Source organism: Centroberyx gerrardi, chromosome 15 (assembly GCF_048128805.1).
Source record: "Centroberyx gerrardi isolate f3 chromosome 15, fCenGer3.hap1.cur.20231027, whole genome shotgun sequence".
Taxonomy (NCBI): domain Eukaryota; kingdom Metazoa; phylum Chordata; class Actinopteri; order Beryciformes; family Berycidae; genus Centroberyx; species Centroberyx gerrardi.
The window spans coordinates 4,096,163-4,115,945 of NC_136011.1; the positions used below are offsets into that span (position 1 = coordinate 4,096,163).

The following is a 19,783-nucleotide window of genomic DNA, read 5'->3' on the forward strand; positions in this document are numbered from 1 at the left end:
GTTTCCTAAATTAGCGCCCCTACCGGTGGCAGGAGATGGCTACATTGGTCTGCGGCCACGTCACGTGACTGTCAAGTTTCTCTCTGCGACAAAAAAAAAAAGGCTGACATTCCTTTTATTCTCAGTGGAAAATGCAATATTTTAAGATAGTTTCGACATTAAAATGCGTTTTGATAACATTTCTAGTGAGAAATGTGCATTTTATTTTCATAATCTTCGTTCAGTGAATGTATATGATGTTTAGTTTGTTAGTTATTACGAAGATTCATTCAGGCTTTCTATCGTTGCTATGGTGGTTGCTATGGACGCTGCTATGGACGCTGCTATGGACGCGTTCGACTCCTGTTTTGGGTTGTCTGCCATCAGTGGGCTTCATTCCATTTCAAATTGCCGCCGGTCGGCTGCAACCCGAATCCAAACGCCAGTATCTCTGTTAAGAAAAGGCGTTTTATAGCCTGTGATTGTAAAATGTGAAGTTGCTCATTTAATTTTATATTTCCAAGAATATGTGGCTGAGGATATTTAATATGAAATCATCTTTCTTAAAACATAGAGTCTTCCTCAATTAATATTGAGCCACGTCATCCAATAAAGCACCCCAACGTGTCAAATCTTGTACCATGGCCATGTAAACGGGATGAAGATGGGGTTATCAAACTGGACTTTACATTTCACATCCCTCATTTAATCCCTGCACTTGTCACTTTCATATATTTCATCAAACTGGACTTTAGATTGTGCATTGCATTCAACCTCCACTGTTACATAATTTAATTATTTATGCACATGTCACATTTAATTTTTGCTCTTGTCACCTTCATATATTTCATACACTTCATTTCTTTGTCCATAGCACAGTCCATTTCCTTTGTACAGTCAATATTTCATTTCAAGTTTTATATCCCATTTCAAAACTATTACTATTCCATTCTGTAAATAGATTTTAAAATTTCAATTTAATTTTAATATTACTTTGTTTATTTCATTATTATTATTATTATTACCTTACTTTTGTCTATTTTTATTTTTCTGTGAGCAAATGCCAAGACACATGCTTTGTATGCTTGCATTGGCTAATAAGACAGATTCTGATTGAATGGGCTATGTCATGCTGACATAAAATCCCAAAACCAAGAATCATAAAGATACAAAAAATCTCTAGGGTTGTGTAAATAGTAGCCTATGGTCTTTTCAGCCCTAACCCTAACCCTAACCCAAGCACTTCAGGCCTTCCTCCAAGCCTGTAGTAATGCCCTAGATTGTCAGCAGTATTGTAATCTCTGAAGGTGACTCATTTTGGTCACTATTTCCCCTAAAAAAGAAAGAAAGAAAGAAACAAACAAACAAAAAGCTTCATTTTATATATTGGGCCTTCAAAGTGCTCTGTGAAACTAGGCCTGGGATGGCTTGTGTCCCTGAAATGAGAAAATTAAAACTTTGTCATAGAGCTAAACCAAATACATCGTTGGAAAGTTCTCGACCTGGAGAGTAACATATGTCAGTATGAAGATTCTACATGGCTCCTGCTTTGAAATACTGACCTTTGAACCTTGACCTCGGTGTATGTTTGAAGGCTTATAATTCAGCAACAAAAGGGGTTACAGACATGGGACCAACTGTTATAAAGAGCTCTTGACCTCAGCTATCATGTGAGTATAGTCAACAACTGGGGGCGCTGTCAAATATGGGTAAAATATGATTCAAATTTTCACCCATTTAACAATTAGATATTTAAAATCTGATTACACAAATGTGTTTACCATCCCCTTAAACTCCTCAGTGTACTCTCAATTCAGTATTTACAACTTCCAATTCTAGGAAAAACACTAATATTTTTTTAAAACTACAATTCCCTAGAGCCGCGCCATGCAGCTTGATACAAATCAGCACCACAGTTGTAGTTCTTCCGGTTTGCAAAGTAGGGTTGTAAATAGGGTCGTAAAAAGATATATCTACTGAATATATCAAATATCTAGTACAGCCGAACTAGTAATTACACTGCATCTAGGTGATTTATGTTAAGAAAAAGTAAAGATGTTAGTTTATTTCAGATATTTTAGCCAAAACAGGAGTCGAACGCACCAAGTCCGCCCACAACAGCCCTTCTGTGAGCCACGTCATCCAACGGTGTGTGTGTGTGTGTGTGTGTGTGTGTGTGTGTGTGTGTGCCAACATTTTGTTCTGGCGACTGGGTTGTTTTAGTTTAAAAGGTGAGGAAGCAGTTTGCTGTTGCCTGTTGACCGTCCTTCACATGAGCCAGAGCCATTGACAAAAAAGCGCTCTGACAGGAACCGAACTTATGATTATATGGTAACATAACAGCTCAGATAACTACACAGTGGTTTCAGCGATAGCAGCGTCCATAGCAACCACCATAGCAACGATAGAAAGGCTGAATGAATCTTCGTAATAACTAACAAACTAAACATCATATACATTCACTGAACGAAGACTATGAAAATAAAATGCATATTTCTCGCTAGAAATGTTATCAAAACGCAATTTAATGCCGAAACTATCTTAAAATATTGCATTTTCCACTGAGAATAAAAGGAATGTTAGCTTTTTTTTTTTTTCGCAGCAGAGAGAAACTTGACAGTCACGTGACGTGGACGCAGACCAACGTAGCCATCTCCTGCCACCGGTAGGGGCGCTAATTTAGGAAACGCTCCTGTGGGTCGTATTAGAGGGTAGGAACAAACGACCTATGTGGTCGTATGGGTTGGAGGACTTGTTGGAATATACTGTTCACCTCTGCCTTCAGCTGCTAAATGCTACTAGAAAATACTGTTCACCTCAGCCTTCAGCTGGTCAATAACCTACTACTAGAAAATACTGTTCACCTCACTTTTCAAGGGGTAAATTCTATTTGAGAACTCAGGGTTTGGTGATGGACCCAGATTTCTCTGACTTCCTGAATTCTGACGTCCTCAACAAGGAAATATCTGTAGTCAAATGTAGGGAATGATATATTCACTCCAAATAAAATGAATGGAATGAACCGTTTTCATCATATCAGTCACTTTGTGATCACAGCTCTTAAAATGCCATGGCAGAGCACAACGACTTTTGGTTTGTGGTTGACATTGCAATGTTTAGGTCATTGACTCAAATGAATCACTCACTAAGTTCATGTGTGTTCAGTGTCTATAGAATAGAATTTCTATATAGTCTATAGAAAACTTCAATCATGGCGTCTTGACAGTTTCAAATAGGTTTGAATGTGTGAACACTTCAAAGTCCCTACAGCCCTACACCTTACGTGGGTTTATTAGTCATTGGAAACTTGCCCAAGGAGCATCCCTTGGCACTTTGGCAATGCTTTCAATCAGATTACTAATATGTAATACATAACTTCAGAATACACAGTTGGTGTTATTCCTGTGGTCTGGCAGCCCAGTCAATATTTGTGAACAGGCACAACTCTCCCCTAAAGCCAGAAAGTAGAGACCAATGACTAGAACCCACAAAGTCATCAAGATGTAAACTTGGGACTGCTCCATAGAGATTGAGTTGGGGAAGATGGTAAAGGTGACTGGGAGAGCACAAAACTGATGACACTGCCTTAGAATAATGCAGTGACGATGACACCACAAGTTGGAGAACAACATACACAGTGCACAAAACATTAGAAAGACCTTATTAATATTAACACCTTTTGCACAAGCCATGTGTTCAATTTAGCCTCAAGGATCAAATGTTCTTCTTTAACCTGTCTCCTCTCCTTCACCTCCTCTTTGTGACTGAGGTGGATTTAATAGGCAAAGTCAATAAGGAATCATAGATTTCATCTGGATTCCCTCAGTCAGTGCATTGCATGGAAAGGTCAGGCGGTGCTGTTTTCTCCCTACAAGTTACAGTAACTTGGTGAGCATGTCCACATCTTCCCTGCAAAGGGTCCTGGTAGGATTGGAGTATACTGGGATTCCTGGTGGCCAAGTAGACCAGTGGTTCTCTACTGATAGGCTGTGAAAAAAAAGTACATTATGTTCACTATAATACCTCAAAATTTACTTTTACAAATATTTTCTCAAGCTGACCAACCATCTCTCCTGTTTCTTGCCTTTCTCCAAGTGCTCCTGAGTATATACATTCTCTCATTGTCTAGTGAGTGAATTAGCAGTGAAATTAAACAATACCCCATTTGCGCTGCATCGGGTCCCCCCAAGGCCTCCTGAAGGTCCCCAGACCCTCGTTTGTGAACCACCGGTCTAGGGAAAGCTCATCTTGCGTTGAGAGGACGAGCTGATGGAGCTGGCGCCAGAGAGGTTGAGGTCAAGGGTCAAGGACTCTGCAGGTAGACCCCCCCTCCATCCCCCCTCTCCCTTCAAAAAACAGACAAAACAGGACCTACAACCTCTGGGACAAACACAGCAGGCGGTCTGGAAGAATGAAGGAAAAAGCAGAGCTGTCCTTTACACTGACTAGACCTATTTTGACACTCCAGAAGACGTTAATATGTCCCTACACACAATTCACTAAACCCTAAACAATGGCAAAGTCTCTGCATCCGATATCATTTGTCATCAAAACTTCCAAACCCACTTATATCCATGAAATTTCTGACTGATGACTGACAAGATATTATTAAATAAAATATTAGACCCACACAGAAATAGGAGGGTTCTTCAAGGATTCTTTGGTGAGGGTGGTCCTATATAGGATCATAATGACTCAAAGAACCCTATTATTTGTTAAAATAAAAATACAGCAGATGGCAAATCTGAATAACCCAGTCTGATTCTTTAAAACAGTATTTTAATACTGTTGATTTGGAGCATGTCATGCATTCTTCCCCCCTCACATCCTCTTATACTGGTAAAAAATCATCAATCTGTGATGTTCAATGCATTCGTTATTTTGTGATCAAGTGTTGTAATTATTTGGTGTACCCACTTTCCCTCAGCCTGCCTCGTCTACTTCTACTTCAGTGAGTGATTTCCTATTTTTCCCAGACTGACTTTCACCTCTAACTCAAAACACAACATGTCTTGTGGCTGCATTGCATTCTGGTCTATTGAGGCTACTGTCGGTGGAGGAATTGGTCTCTCTCCTCTTCTCCGATGGATTTCTCCCTGTATGATTGTTGAACGTATCTTGGTGCAAAATGGCGGCTCTAGAAAGAAGCCCTCGCTCTTTGATTCTGAGGGACTGACACCAAAACCTGATGTTTACCGCTGATGTTTTAAATCGCTGAAACATTTTCTGCTGTCAAACTCCATTGTAGTTGCTTGAAATATCTCCATGTGATGTCATGTCCTTTAATTTTGGCCAGTTATCCACAGGAATAAGAAAAATACCCCACCAACCAACAAAATGGACCCAGAAATGCAAGGTACATCACCAATAGCTGTTTTAATAGTGTTAAAGTGTTTAGGGTGGACTTTCCCTTTAAAATGTTCATTACAGCGCCATAAAGGTCCTATGTAGAGCCATTAGAACATGCTGCTGTAGAGAACCATTCTAAAAGGCTTCTTTATAGCACCAAAAAGGGTTCAGCCATGGTACATGCCTAAAGAACCATTTCTGCTACTAGGAACCCTTTTTGTTCAGAGTGTAAGCATGTTTAATAGGTTGGGTTGAATTTATGATGACACATGGCAGCCTCATCGACTGGAATTAAGGCCTGTCGGGGTTATACGCCGTTTAAAGGGGCGAGGAATCGATAAGTGTCTCCATCTGAAGTGAGAAGATAAGTTTTTTCAAACCCCACAAGGACATCCGAGCCGCCGAAATGAAAATGGTCGCTCGATAATTGAGTTTGAAAAGATGCCACTGCCAGTATTACTGTCAGGCATATTAGGCCTACCACAGCTATCTGACTGTCTCACCTATTAATAATAATTATCAGTTATTATCAGGCTTACGGAGAGAGTTTCCTGTAGAAATACGCATGTTAATCTACATGTTCTCATACATAGGCTATGCAATATTATTGACTAATATGTATATAGCCTATTCAATCTTACAATGTTATTTTTCGTTAAACATCTGTATTGGGGTCAGTGAATTCCCCTTGTTTCCAATGCAAATCGACTTGTTTCGAACATTTTCTTCAATCACATGTCATTTTCTTAATACGAGCGGAGTGATCTGTCTTATTTCAAGATAGTGAAGCTTGTTTCTAGTAAATTCCTCCAACAAAGTGAAACTGTATTGGAAACAAGTGGAGTTATCACACCCCATTGGTAGATGTTTTCACTTGTTTTTAGGAAAAATAAGATTAAAAGGCTGATTATGAGACTACATGACTTGTTAAGATAGCCTAGATATTTTTGGATGGATATATTTAAGATATTTTATTGACATGTGCCCATAAAGTAAAATAGCATGATCCTTATCCGTAGTGTTTTCCATGTCCAAAACCTGGTGTTAGGCAGCAACGTGCAGACATTTTTGATCGGTTACATGATATGCATGTGAATGGGAAAATGTGCACATGGTTTGACTGCAGCTGCCTTTTTAAACACAGCTGAAGTTTTGTGGCTGAGCGCCGCACTGCATTAGCAGACTATTGCATTTCATCTCAATAATTTACCCGCTTTTTAAAGTCCCTGATGTTCATTATTGGTCCAAATTTAAACGAATAGGCGCACCGCAGAAGTGCGCGGATAGGCTACCGCGCGCATTAAAATTTGATGCCGGTCAATTGGCCAATGAGAACTGGTAAAAGCCGTATCAAATATTAATACGTTAATGCCCCGTGTTAAGTAATTAAGTCCCAGTGGCTTTTAGAAGGAGAGGAAATCAATGACCCACATGGTTTAATTTTTCATTTAATTGTTTTGGAGTTTATAGTTTTGTGTCTTGGAATGGTTGTTAGATTATACTAGGAGCCAGACTATTGTGCATATATCACTAATGGGAAATAATCTGTACAAAATGCCACCAGTTATTTATGATCTACGATTAAACTAAGCAATATCAATTTGTTATAGGTACAACGAATATTTCCCTAATTTATAGCCTGTTGCATATAGCCATTGATCATTTCTCAGATTCATTAATAATAATTTGTAAAGAAAATAATATCAAGTAATTGCCATTGCATTATTTGTATTATTAAACTATCAGCAACTCGAAGTTTGGGATTTCGGGTCGCTTTAGGTCTGGGAAGGTGCCATGAAACATAATAGAAGAATATCACGACACGCAGCGCCGTTCCCTCAATGGCTAATTAAAACGCGTCAGTATTTGTAGCAATAACACCACTGAACATGAATTAATAATGGCTCTAGTTCCATAAGAATAAATACATTAAATATCAATATATTTGCAGTGATTTAATGTTTTTAAAATTTCAGCTCATTAGGCCAAATTCTTAATGGGCCCAAGTTTTTTATTCTTACCAAATTGGGTCAAAATAGCAGGTTGTAGGAAACTATAGGCGTTATCTATTTTCAAGAGTTGACGACATATATAGGGAAATACAATATATAGAGCTGTGCCATTTACTTGCTTCAGTATACATACATGAATAACCTCATATTGTAACAATAACGTGATCTTAGAATGATGCGGTTCTATCTGCCTTCAGGATAGTTCTGACATATTCAAAGGTTTCAGCATCCACTGAGTTAAATGGAGACGGGGCCTATTGTTTTAGAAATTAGACTCAAAAGTAATTCTTAAAAAAAATAATAATAATACACACCACGCAGACCTTAATGGACACTCAGAATAGGTTTAGGTGATTAACTCAGTTTAGACGAAAGCAAAACAAACAAAAAAAAGAACTCAGAACCATAATTCCAAAGTTTTGTTATGTCCTTTGTTTCTGTTGGTCCACTCCGTGTGTGAAGTCAAGTTGTAGCCTATTATCGGTTGAATCTTTACAGCTTGGCCTATTAAAACAAATTATACAGGCTAATTTGTTTCATTGTTTGACTATGAGAATTAATTGGCAATGAAACAGGCTCAGAAATGAATAAGCTGTTTTGGCTACAATCACTATAAAGACTGTAATCATATAGCTCAGCAAATTATAGCCTACATTTGTATAATGGTATATCGCATGCCTGTGGGCTAATTCTTGGCTTTATTGTCAGTACTGAAAAACGTGTAAAAACATTAAGAGATTCTAAACCCAAACAGATTATTAGGAGTCTTCGCAGTCGAGTTAAAACCTGTTAAAAGTGTACGGTCGCCAGCACTTGCAATAGATACTCCCAATGGGGAGTAATACGACCAAAATAATGTTAAATTATCTGATTTATTGTAAAGCTCTAGCCAGCATAAAAACCTAGACAGCCAGAGGAATGGAGGGAGTCTGGCATAACAGCAGCAGAGAAGGGATGGAGAGCTGCAAACGTTTGCTGTGTCTGTAGGTTCTGCTCCTGGCTAAAGCTTTATGATAAAATGAACTAATTTGAACATTATTGTGGTGTTAGTGCGCGCACTCCCCCACTGGGAGAATGGCTAAACCACATAAATCCTCGACGGTTATGTTATTGATCTTCTCCAGCTGTTAATCAGTGTTTTATGAAGTGTGCCATAACGCCTTCATAGAGCTGATGGAGTCTTTAGCCAATTGAGTTTCCAGGCCTAAAATTGGGTCTTAATCTCGCGCTGTCTATTTGGCAGTTTGATTGATGTCCTCGCGCACCAGAGGGGGGGGACAAACAGCCGGCACGTTCAGTTCAGCCTCGCTCTCCTGCATGCGTACACATACATAGACGCACACACGCGCGCCCACACTCACTAGATAACGACCGGAGTGCGAGCCGAAGAAGCCCAGACAGAAGAGTCCAGGGAGCGGCGCGTGGACCTCTGTTCCTCGCGCCGGAGCGCGGGGCTCGCGGAGGCCATGGATCACATAGGAATAATAGGGGCGCATCTGCAGCAGCACACGCACGTGGAGCCCATCAGCTTCGGCATCGACCAGATCCTCAGCAACGTGGAGCAGAGCTGCATGCTGGGCGCGAGGATGCACGAGCCGGACTACGGACACCCGGCCTACAACAGCAGCGCGAGCAGCGGGGTAAGCGGCGGCGGCTTCACGTGCGGTAACAGCGGATATAACGGCAACGGCAGCGCGTGCGGGGTTGGTTCCTTCGGCGGGGCTTATAACATGAACATGGGCATGAACATGAACGGGAGTAACATGAACGCTGCCGGGGTCATCCGTGTGCCCGCGCACCGGCCGCTGAGCGGCGGGCACTCCTCCGTACCGCCGGTGACCGGGACTTTCAACAACCTGACCGGACTGACGTTCCCCTGGATGGAGAGCAACAGACGGTACACCAAAGACAGGTTCACAGGTAGGATATACTAGGCTATAATACAGGCTAATATAGTATAATATAATATAATATAATATAATATAATATAATGTATGGGTCCGTGTAGAACCATGGTTGCAAAAGAAAAAATTAGTCTAGTTGTTGAGGCCTTGATAATGCGTTCAGTTAAGGTAGGCTACCTCAGATTAAAATGTGAAAAAAGATGATAAAAAGGCATATAATAATAATAATAATAATAATAATAATAATAATAATAATAATAATAATAATATACATGCAGGAGGTTTTTGTTTTTACATGATGTAGGCTACTACATGCCTGAAAATACATTGTTATAAAGTGTTGAATTCAACACGACATTGCTAGAAGCCTCGCTTAACTGTGAAAATTAGGGGCGTCAATTCACTAAATCCGAAACATCTAATAGTCCTACATCTAATATCATTTGCTGCCAAAACTTTCAATCCTGCTTCTATAAATAGACTAATTTCTGGGGACATATTGGAGCACTGACTGATAACTGACAACTATTATTTGTGAGTGATTATTTCAGTGATAAATTGTTAGGCTACACGTAGAGATTGACAAGATATTATTATTTGGTCAATGTGATACATTTGTAAACGAATAGCCTATAGGTCAAGAAACTATCACTTTAGAGGGAACACTGCTCCTGAATGCTCCCCTGATGTGAATTTTTTCAGAAGTGCTTTTAAACATATCTGGCAATTTTGCTTGATCTTTTCATCGATCTTCATTATAATGATGAAAACTACCAAGATCAAATTTGGACTTATTTTACTCAACTGACGGCGACGATAAAAAAAAAAAAATGCTTCTGTTTATCATTTTTAAATACCCACTCAAAGAAGCAATAAGATTTAGCCTATTTATATAAGCCTACAAAAATAAACGCACGGTGTATTGGCTGCATTTGCAATGGCTTATTGAGTATGCAAGTTGGTCCTAAATATAAAACGACTAAGAAGACAATGAAATGTAAAATCCATTAGAGTTAGTTCAGTAGCTATGTTTGGGTGAGAGGCATTTCACTGAGAGCCAAAATCTCACGACAATAGCAACACCTCACTGCAAAAATATCACTCCGCTTTGTTTACATTCACACGTACTGTAGCCTACGATGATTTTGATGTAAGCTTTTTAAATAGCCTACAAGGATTAGGGAAACGTGAGTTGCTATTGGCTTTAGATAATAATAATAAAATACACACAGCAAGTCGTAACAAGACTTCAAAATCACTTTCGGTATTGCTATCAAAGTTGGGGACCTACATTTGTTGGCGGAGTAATAAATTGATTATTCCGTTGTTCTTTTATTCATTTATTTATTTACTGACTGACTGTTTGCCTGCCTATTTTTTTTATATAGGCCTATATAACTGTTGTATAATAGCTGTAATACACTTGAGGTTGTGCTATAGGCCTAGCGTGAAATATTGTCAGGAGGCCGAATCACTCCCTTTGTGTATTATTATTGCTTCAATGTAGCCCTATGCTCGTAGCTACTCTTTGTTGTTTGACATTTCATAAGAAACGCCTCCCCTCAGTGTCAGTGTCATGTAATGGACTGGGAAATTTGATCCATAGGCGATCCCTTCAGGTGTTTTTAAGCTAGGCTATACCTGCTGTAGCTTTCCTCTCCCAGTCTATCTCTGTATCTCTGGTATTTCTTAAAGCTGCTGTGCTGCAGGGGCGTCATCTCACCAAACCCCAAGCTTAGCTGTATGGCAAAATCCCTGCGTCTAGTTTCAATTGCCACCAAAACCACTTATATAAATAGACTAAATTTGGGGACAAAGTGGTGCAATTACTAATGACAGACAGGAAAATATTTTGCTAATGTGCTAAATTATTAGACTTTCACACAGAAAAAGGAGGGTTCTTCAAGGGCTCCTAATGACTCAAAGAACCATCCGATTTGTCAGAATAAACAACTGGTAGGCCTAAATCAGAATTCTTCAAAAAGTTCTTTTGATACTGCTGATTTTGAGCGTTTCATGCATTCTTAAATGGTTCTTTCCAGAATCATAAAGGTCCTATTTTGAACCATGCGAGCACGGTGCTATTGAGAACCTTTCTAAAATGGTTTTTTATAGCACCAAAAAGGGTTCTATAATAATTCAAGCCTAATGAAGATTTTCTTGTGCTACAGATCAGGTCACCAAACTATCAGTTTAGAGGGAACGTTGTTATAGTGATACCATAGGATATCAACACTGAATGCTCCCCTTGTATGATTTTTATTTATTTATGGTGATATCTTTGCTTGATCTTTGCTCTCCATCATAATAATAAAAACCTGCCAGATCAAATCTGGACTCATTTAAGGTTAAGGTACACCTTGCCATGCCCAGTTGATGCCCATGCTCTGCTGCTACTGCTGCTCTGTTGATGCTCTCTTGCTGATTTTGTGCCTCCTTGCCCTGCCTGTCCTCACCTGTCCTATTCTCTCCTGTCCTGTTGTGTCCTGTCCTGACCTTCTTTTCTATTCTCTCCTTTACTGCCCTGTCTTGGCCTGCCCTGCCCTGCCCTGGCCTGCCCTGCCCTGCCCTGCCCTGCCCTGCCCTGTCCTGTCCTGTCCTGTCCTGTCCTGTCATGTTGTGTCCTGTCATGTTGTGTCCTGTCATGTTGTGTCCTGTCCTGTCCTGTTGTGTGCTGTCCTGTTGTATCCTGTCCTGTCCTGTCCTGTTGTGTTCTATCATGTCCTGTCGTATCCTGTCCTGTCCTGTCCTGTTGTGTTGTATCATGTCCTGTCCTGTCCTCTCTTGTCCTGCCCTGTCCCACCCTGTCCTGTCTTTCCTCCCTTCCTTCCCTACCTGTCCTACCCAGTGTCTCTCTCACCCCTCACTGTAACACGGCGTGTAGGTCATCCCTACCAGAACCGGACGCCGCCCAAAAAGAAAAAGCCGCGGACATCGTTCACTCGGCTGCAGATCTGCGAGCTGGAGAAGCGGTTCCACCGGCAGAAGTACCTGGCCTCCGCCGAGCGCGCCGCCCTCGCCAAGGCCCTGAAGATGACCGACGCCCAGGTCAAAACCTGGTTCCAAAACAGACGCACCAAATGGAGGTGAAGTGGCATTTAGATTGTTTTTTACATTTTGCAGTGTGCTAGCTGTTTCTACAGACAGAAGAACACATGCATAGAAATGTGTCCAGATTGTGTCAATACAGATGGAGACAACATATTTGGTATTTACATTTTACATTACATTAGGCATTTAGCTGATGCTCTAATAACTTTGAATGAGTGCAACAGTAGAATGTTGCTATGGAAGAGGATTAGGTCCACATGTGAAACATGTATTTGAGTTCTGAGATTAATCTCTGAATTCTGAGGATAATGTCAGAATTCTGAAATTAAAGTCAGAATTCTGAAATTTTGAGAATAAAGTCAGAATTAATGTCAAAACACAGAATTTAGATTTTAATCTCAGAATTCTGACTTTAATATCAGAATCTCAGAATTTTGACTTTAATCTCAGAATCTCAGAATTTTGACTTTAATCTCAGAATCTCAGAATTCTGACTTCAATCTCAGAATCTCAGAATTTTGATTTTAATCTCAGAATCTCAGAATTTTGACTTTAATCTCAGAATTTTGATTTAAACTCAGAATTTTGACTTTAAACTCAGATTTCTGACTTTATTCTCAGAATTCTGTGATTAATCTCAGATACATTTTTCACATATGGCCCTAATCCTCTTCTGTATGTTTCAGTTCCTAGATCACCAAAAAAATTGCAAGCAACCAAAAATGAGGAGTGCAAAGGTCAGGACCTAAGTGGCCTTAAAATATTCCTGCGACCATTAACAACCAAGAGTATAGAGTACCAGAATATGGTTCCTCACACCTCTTCCACAACCTCTTTGGTGCCATAGAGAACCATTTTAGAAAGGTTCTTTACAGCACCATGCTCATATATTTCTACATAGAACCTTTATGGAACCCTTTAAGAATAAATGCTCCAAACCAGCAGTATGAAAATAACTTTTTAAGACCCACACTGGGCTATTTATCCTGACTTGACATTTTTTTTAATAATACATACAATTTTATTATTTATTTTAAATAATACATAATAACAGTTGTTATGGTTCTATATAGAACCACTAACCCTATCCAAAAAGCCACTGAAGAACCCTTTTCTTGGCGGATAGACCCAGTGGTTCTCAAAGTGGTGTCGGGGGACATCCAGAAGTCCTGGAGATGGTTCCAGGGCATCCCCATGCAGCAAAAAAATGAAATATATTTCAAATTCATTATTATTTCACTCACTTGATGTTAGCACAGTTGGAGAATTTATATGACTGTTTTCATCACAGGTTTCCCTCTTCCCACTGTGGCTAGCCTACAGAGAGTTATTCATTCCAATACTAAATCATAACTAACAACAAAAATCTTTAGGACAAAATCTCATCAAATGGGAGTCTATTTTGGGATTCTTGATATGAAAGGGTTTGGGAACTCCTGCTGTATGTTATTATAGTCTATAGTTTTTGCCTTCAAAATATGAACCAGGAGAAAAGAAAAAAGCTCTCACACAGATAAATAAATATTGTACATCTTTAAAAAGAGCAAAATACAATCCTGGCTTAGGTACATGAAAGCACACAACACCTTTAAATATAGTAGACACGTGGTGATATTTCTCTAAGGTTGGTTGATTAAAAAAAGTGCTTATTTGTTTTGTTTTTTTTAGTATTTTTTTTTGTTCTAGCCTATACAGTAGGCTAGTTTCCGCCAAGCATTACACCATTCAGACAAGCGTTGAGTTAAATGACGATGAAGAAAAGGCCACGATAACATTTTCATTTAATCAATAACTGCACACACATTCGTCTATTGTTAAATAACTAAAACTCCCTCCAAATTCCGATTAGTTCTACTCGATTTATGGATTTATGGACTCGTTTATGGATCATCTGCACTTCATTACCATGTGTTTATCCTAAGATTTGATGTAAACCTGATTTTTCACCGTTATAATTGTTTTTTAATACAAGCTGTTTTCATAAATAAAGAAAAATGGCATAGAGCTGCATTTTGTCTTGTGAAGTTGATAATCATGAAGGCTATTTTGGGGAATTGTTAAACAGCTTAAAATAATTTTGAGAAATTGTATTTGGACGTAAATAAGCCTATATGCGCGAAGAATTTGCGCACCAATCGAAAAAGGAAAGAATAATCTGACCAAAATCGGGTTTAAATTTAAACACGGGTAATAGGTGTAGATGACGCTATTTATAGCTGGTGAATAGCCTATTCATTTTTACATTATCAAATAGAATTGGCAGGGAAATCGGCAACATTTGACGTGTGATTTACATCCTTTGTCACATTTATTAGGCTACAGCATGGCCAACACCTGCATTTATCACTCAAAGTTGATAATCATCCACTTATTAGGTCTATTTAATATTAGAAATTAGAGTTAGGCTAATATTTTTTATTATTAAAAAATAATAACTTTGAAAAAAAAAATTGTAATGGGACAACATCGGTAAATACATTCGTTGTTTGAAGGAAATGTATTGATTTATTTATTAGGCTATATTTATTTATTTTTATTTTACCCTATTTATTATTATTATTATTATTATTATTATTATTATTCTTTCAGCAATGATAAGGCTACCGATTACCTAAGCAAATCGAGAATAGGCTGTTTAAATACATCAAGCAAAAGCAGCTGTATTGGATATAAAGGCCCACAGAAATCTATCAATGAAACTCCAATATCGTCTCCGTCCTTCAGAGACCTCGTATCTCCAAACACTCTAAAAAGGCCGCGAGGAAAAACTCGGCGATTGCACTGACGCCTTCGAGCTACTGTCTTTATTTTTATTTTTATTTTTTCTTAACAATGCATCTCCCCAAGGGGTGAAAGTGAAAATATGCAAGCGGTAAATAAAAGGTTCCTCTATGACACATATGAAAAAGAACTAAGAACTAACTAATCCTATAATACATTTTAGAAGGACACTATACAAATACAGAAAACTATAAGTTCCTATAGGAATATTATAGTGAAAGTATAATAAGGTCACTGTAAAATTCAGCATTTAGTAACCCCTGCACACCCGACACACACACACACACACACACACACACACACACAAGTTCCTATCGGAATTTTACAGTCATTTTACAGGAATATCATAGCGATACCATAGGATACCAAAAATACTATTAATTATGATAAAGTCACTATATAAAGTCACTATTGACAGACACACTAAAACTTCATACAGGAATATTATATGAATATTATAGTGATAGGATGTCAAAAATACCATAAAGTACTATAAGGTCACTATAAATTCACTATTGAATACCACAGACACACTAAAAGTCCTTGTATGAATATTATAGAAATATTACAGGAATATTACAGTGATACCATAGAAGAGTGACTGCAAGCTCACTACTGAGTACCACAGAATATTATAGAAAATATTATAGTGATACCATAGGATATCAAAAATACCATGAAATACTATAATGTTTTTCTTTTATGTTCTTTTTGTTTGCGTGTCTCATGTTGTTTTAATTCCATCCTTTGTGTTGTTTTTTCTGGTTGTTAATTCTGATTTCTTTTAACCACTTTGTAACTCTGTTTTTAATAAGTCCTATATAAATAAAGCTATTATTATAAGTACCATGAAGTACAATGAGGTCACAATGAGGAATATTATAGAAATATTACAAGCATATTATAGTGATACCATAGGATATCAAAAATACCATGAAATACTGAGGTCATATTGAAAATCCCTAGGAATATTATAGAAATATTACAGGAATATTATAGTGGCACCACAGAAGAGTGACTATAAACTCGATCCCCTATAGAATATCACAGGAATATTATAATGATTTGTCCTCATGGTATAGAACATAGGCTGCCTACCACAACATCTAACAGTGAGTCTCGCCGGTGTTGCAGGCGGCAGACGGCGGAGGAGCGGGAGGCGGAGCGGCAGCAGGCCAACCGGATCCTCATGCAGCTGCAGCAGGAGGCCTTCCAGAAGACCATCAACCAGCCGGTGACGCCCGACCCGCTGTGCCTGCACAACAGCTCCCTGTTCGCCCTGCAGAACCTGCAGCCCTGGACCGAGAACACCGGCAAGATCAGCAGCGTGTCCGCCTGCGAGTAGAGGAGCTCTCCTGCATGGACTTCAACCCAGAAATATGTGGGGGTCCTCGAAGGGGGTCCTCGAAGGGGGTCCTCGAAGGGGGTCCCAGGGGGCCCACATGCAGCACAAAATGAAGAATAGATTTCACTGTTATTTCAGCTCACTAGACGTTAACACAACGGAAGAATGTATATGAATGATTCTAGGTTTCCTTCTCTGCACTGTGGTTTTCACCCCATCTACAGTATAGACTATCTAACTCTGTACTAACTCACATCTAACAACAAACACCTTCTCAGACGGGCTCCCTCAGGACGAACTCTTATCAAACGGGGGTCTGATGTGGATCTATTCGGGGCTCCTTCCACGCCTCAGCCCTCCAAGAGACCAGACTTTTCCACCTGGAAACGTTTCGGAGGCACCGCGAAGAACCGTTCGCTCCATAACACCCACAAAGAAACTTTTTGCAAATTGACTCCAGAGGAGCAGGGCACCAGTGACTTTTATTGTATTATAGGCTACCTATAAGGGACTTGATGTTTCACAAAACAGCATATTTTCATATTTTATGTCTGACAAAAAAAAAATGTGTCTGTTCATCTTTGCCATCACAGAGCCTTTCGATATTTATCTGCAATGTTAATGGACTTTTTACTCAAATGAAAAATAAGAGCACTTGTTTTAGCACCTTTGTACGCATTGATTTCAAACATATAATCAGACACATCACTTGACATAATGCACATGAGCCCATTTGATGATTTATAGCAGTTTTGATCAGGTTATAGGCATCAAATTGAGTTTATTTATTCCCTATATTGCCATTTTATCATTTTGACATCATTCATTTAGACACATTCTGCTGGAAGGCCTCTGATAAAAACAAAGAAAAAGATATTTGCTAAAAAAAAATACATATGTCTCTTTTTAGAATTAGAATTTACAGGTAAATGCTACATTTACCACAACACATAAACCTATCTTTGGCTACATTTTACCACATTTCACATTTCTTTGGACTCCGCTTATTTTACGAACTGGCGGCTATATTTTCCTATCTTTCTTTAACCACTATACTGTGTGAAAATGAATAAGCCTATAAGCAAAAATGCTCAGAAAACAAAACCAACAAAATAACAAAGAATGAAAAGTTATTATATGTTTCCTTGCTTGTACTTGTAGTCCACCGTTTCAATTAGACCAGCAAGAATTGAACTGCATGTGTGTGTGAGTGTGTGTGTGTGTGTGTGTGTGTGTGTGTGTGTGTGTGTGCGTGTGTGTGTGTGTGTGTGTGTGTGAGAGAGAGAGCGAGAGAGAGAGAGAGAGAGAGAGAGTCTGTAAAATACATTTAAATCAGCCATCTTTGTTAGTTTTAATGATTAGGTGTCTTTTGAATAATGTGACTAATAAATTGACCAGGCTGTTTTTCACATGTAGAAACAAAACAATAAGAGGAAGACGGTTTGTTATTGGCAGAGTCCACATGTTATCTGTTCAATACCACAAGCTTTCCAATAGGTGACTGACACTCATGATGATTAATGCAGTGTGTGGAGGGAGGAGTGTGTGTGTGTGTGTGTGTGTGTGTGTGTGTGTCTGTAAGCATTTTAGTTTCTTGCCCATACTGCAAAAAAACACACAAAAAATTCACCTATATCTCAGAATATATTTACGGATATGTTTCAAAATATACAAAATTTTGCCCCCCAAATGTAATCTGCATGTATACATGCAGATGACATTAATTCAAGTTATTATATTTTGGCCATTGGAAATACATTTTCAACTGATGTTCATTTTCATAACAAACTGCATGTACTGTATATCTAATATATATTTGGCTATTCAAAATATACTTCAAATTAATGTTATCTTCATGCACAAACACATTTTTGGGCCCTTATTTTGAAAAATATCTGTAACCACATTCTGAATTATATGTGAAATGTTATTTTTTGGGTGTGTGTGTCTTAGTGTCTGAGCTGCTTGCTGAGCCAGCTGTTAGTCAGTGTGTGTGTGTGTGTGTGTGTGTGTTTGTGTGTGTGTGACGTGACATGATCCAGGACTTCTCTCCAAACGGCTGAAGAGGAATGTAAAGGAGAAATTTCATCATCCACTCGGAAATATCAGCACCGAGAGTCGCTGGAGGAGTGGGGCTACGCTGGAAGACCTCCTGAAAAATTCCTTTGGTCTCAGACACACACACACACACACACACACGTTTTCTTTCACCCTCCGGGGAGAAAAGTGGTCACAAGGGTTGATAAAGGTAGGGGAAGCTGAGAAAAATACACCCATAATAGTTTCTATGGGTTTCTGCACAAAACTCCATTCCCTTTTCCTCAGTTTCTAATAGAATTATCACTGAAACGTGTTTAGGATGAAGAAAATTGAAGAAGACCATTTTTCCTCGTTTTGCATATTTGCACTATTGCTTCTGCTCAGTTTTTGTGGACATCTGAAAAAAAGATTCTGCTAAATATGTGTTTTTGAATGGAAATTATGACTCTCTAAAGTCAAAATCCCAGTCTCTCTCTCTCTCGCTCTCTCTCTGTCTGTCTCTCTCTCTCTCTCTCTCTCTCTCTCTCTCTCTCTCTCTTTGTGTGTGTGTGTGTGTGTGTGTGTCCCTGCTCCATTCATGTCTTATTCATCACACGGAAGCAAAACAAAACGCCACATTATTGGATTTCCCCAAGTCTTTCATTTGCAATAAATCAACGTGTCTTGTGAATATTGCAGAAAATAATTCCCTATTCATTTAGAATGCTGTCTGGATGCGATTAGAGTAGTAGGCTATAGAGATAATTTCATGTGCTGTAAGGAGGCTACAGGCTATGGGTGATTCATTCTAGTAGAGACTTGCAGGAACAGTATGCATGGAATTATAGAACAGATTTGAAATTGCATGCAAAATGAATGGAGGGTTTTCACTGGATCACTATACTACAGTCATGCATATGGGACATAGTGTATGGTAAAACCTCAACTCAGTTTACTGTCCTTTTAAGGCATAAATCTCTGACATAAACTCATACTATACATCATAAGTAAGTAGTAAGTAGTCGTAAGTAGTACCATAGTGATGTAAGTTATGTGAGAACAGGGTCTTTTAAGGAGATTTAAAAAAAAAAAAAAAAAAAGTCATAAATAAAACAGGATACATAGCTTTCTATCTAATAGTTTCCCCCAGGCCTATTTGATTAAATGAATATAAGTAATAGCAATGCTGAAAATAGAATAATATGGCCTAATATTTCATGGTTCCATGTGTTTTACTTGTCTGAAACCTGGGGTTTTGTCTCCCCCTCGTGGCAGAAAATGCATATTGCACTGGGGTACTTTGTCGCTAGATGATGACGTTGTCTGCGTCATTTAACAGCGAC

General features: G+C 38.8%; 1 protein-coding gene across 1 annotated transcript; it reads left to right on the plus strand.

Moving 5' to 3' along the window:
- The first annotated feature begins 8,806 nt into the window (after nt 1-8,806).
- On the plus strand, nt 8,807-16,421 carry tlx1 (T cell leukemia homeobox 1). Its single transcript, XM_071912634.1, has 3 exons — nt 8,807-9,260; nt 12,129-12,330; nt 16,211-16,421. The coding sequence occupies exons 1-3, from the start codon at nt 8,807-8,809 to the stop codon at nt 16,419-16,421; spliced, it is 867 nt and encodes a 288-aa protein (XP_071768735.1).
- The last annotated feature ends 3,362 nt before the right edge of the window (nt 16,422-19,783 follow it).

What these genes read in the sequence shown, in the direction of transcription:
- tlx1 (XM_071912634.1), top strand. Translation starts at nt 8,807, where the DNA reads ATGGATCACATAGGAATAATAGGGGCGCATCTGCAGCAGCACACGCAC. An exon ending in CACCAAAGACAGGTTCACAG is followed by an intron (nt 9,261 to 12,128) that starts GTAGGATATACT and finishes CACGGCGTGTAG; the next exon opens with GTCATCCCTACCAGAACCGG. An exon ending in AACAGACGCACCAAATGGAG is followed by an intron (nt 12,331 to 16,210) that starts GTGAAGTGGCAT and finishes CCGGTGTTGCAG; the next exon opens with GCGGCAGACGGCGGAGGAGC.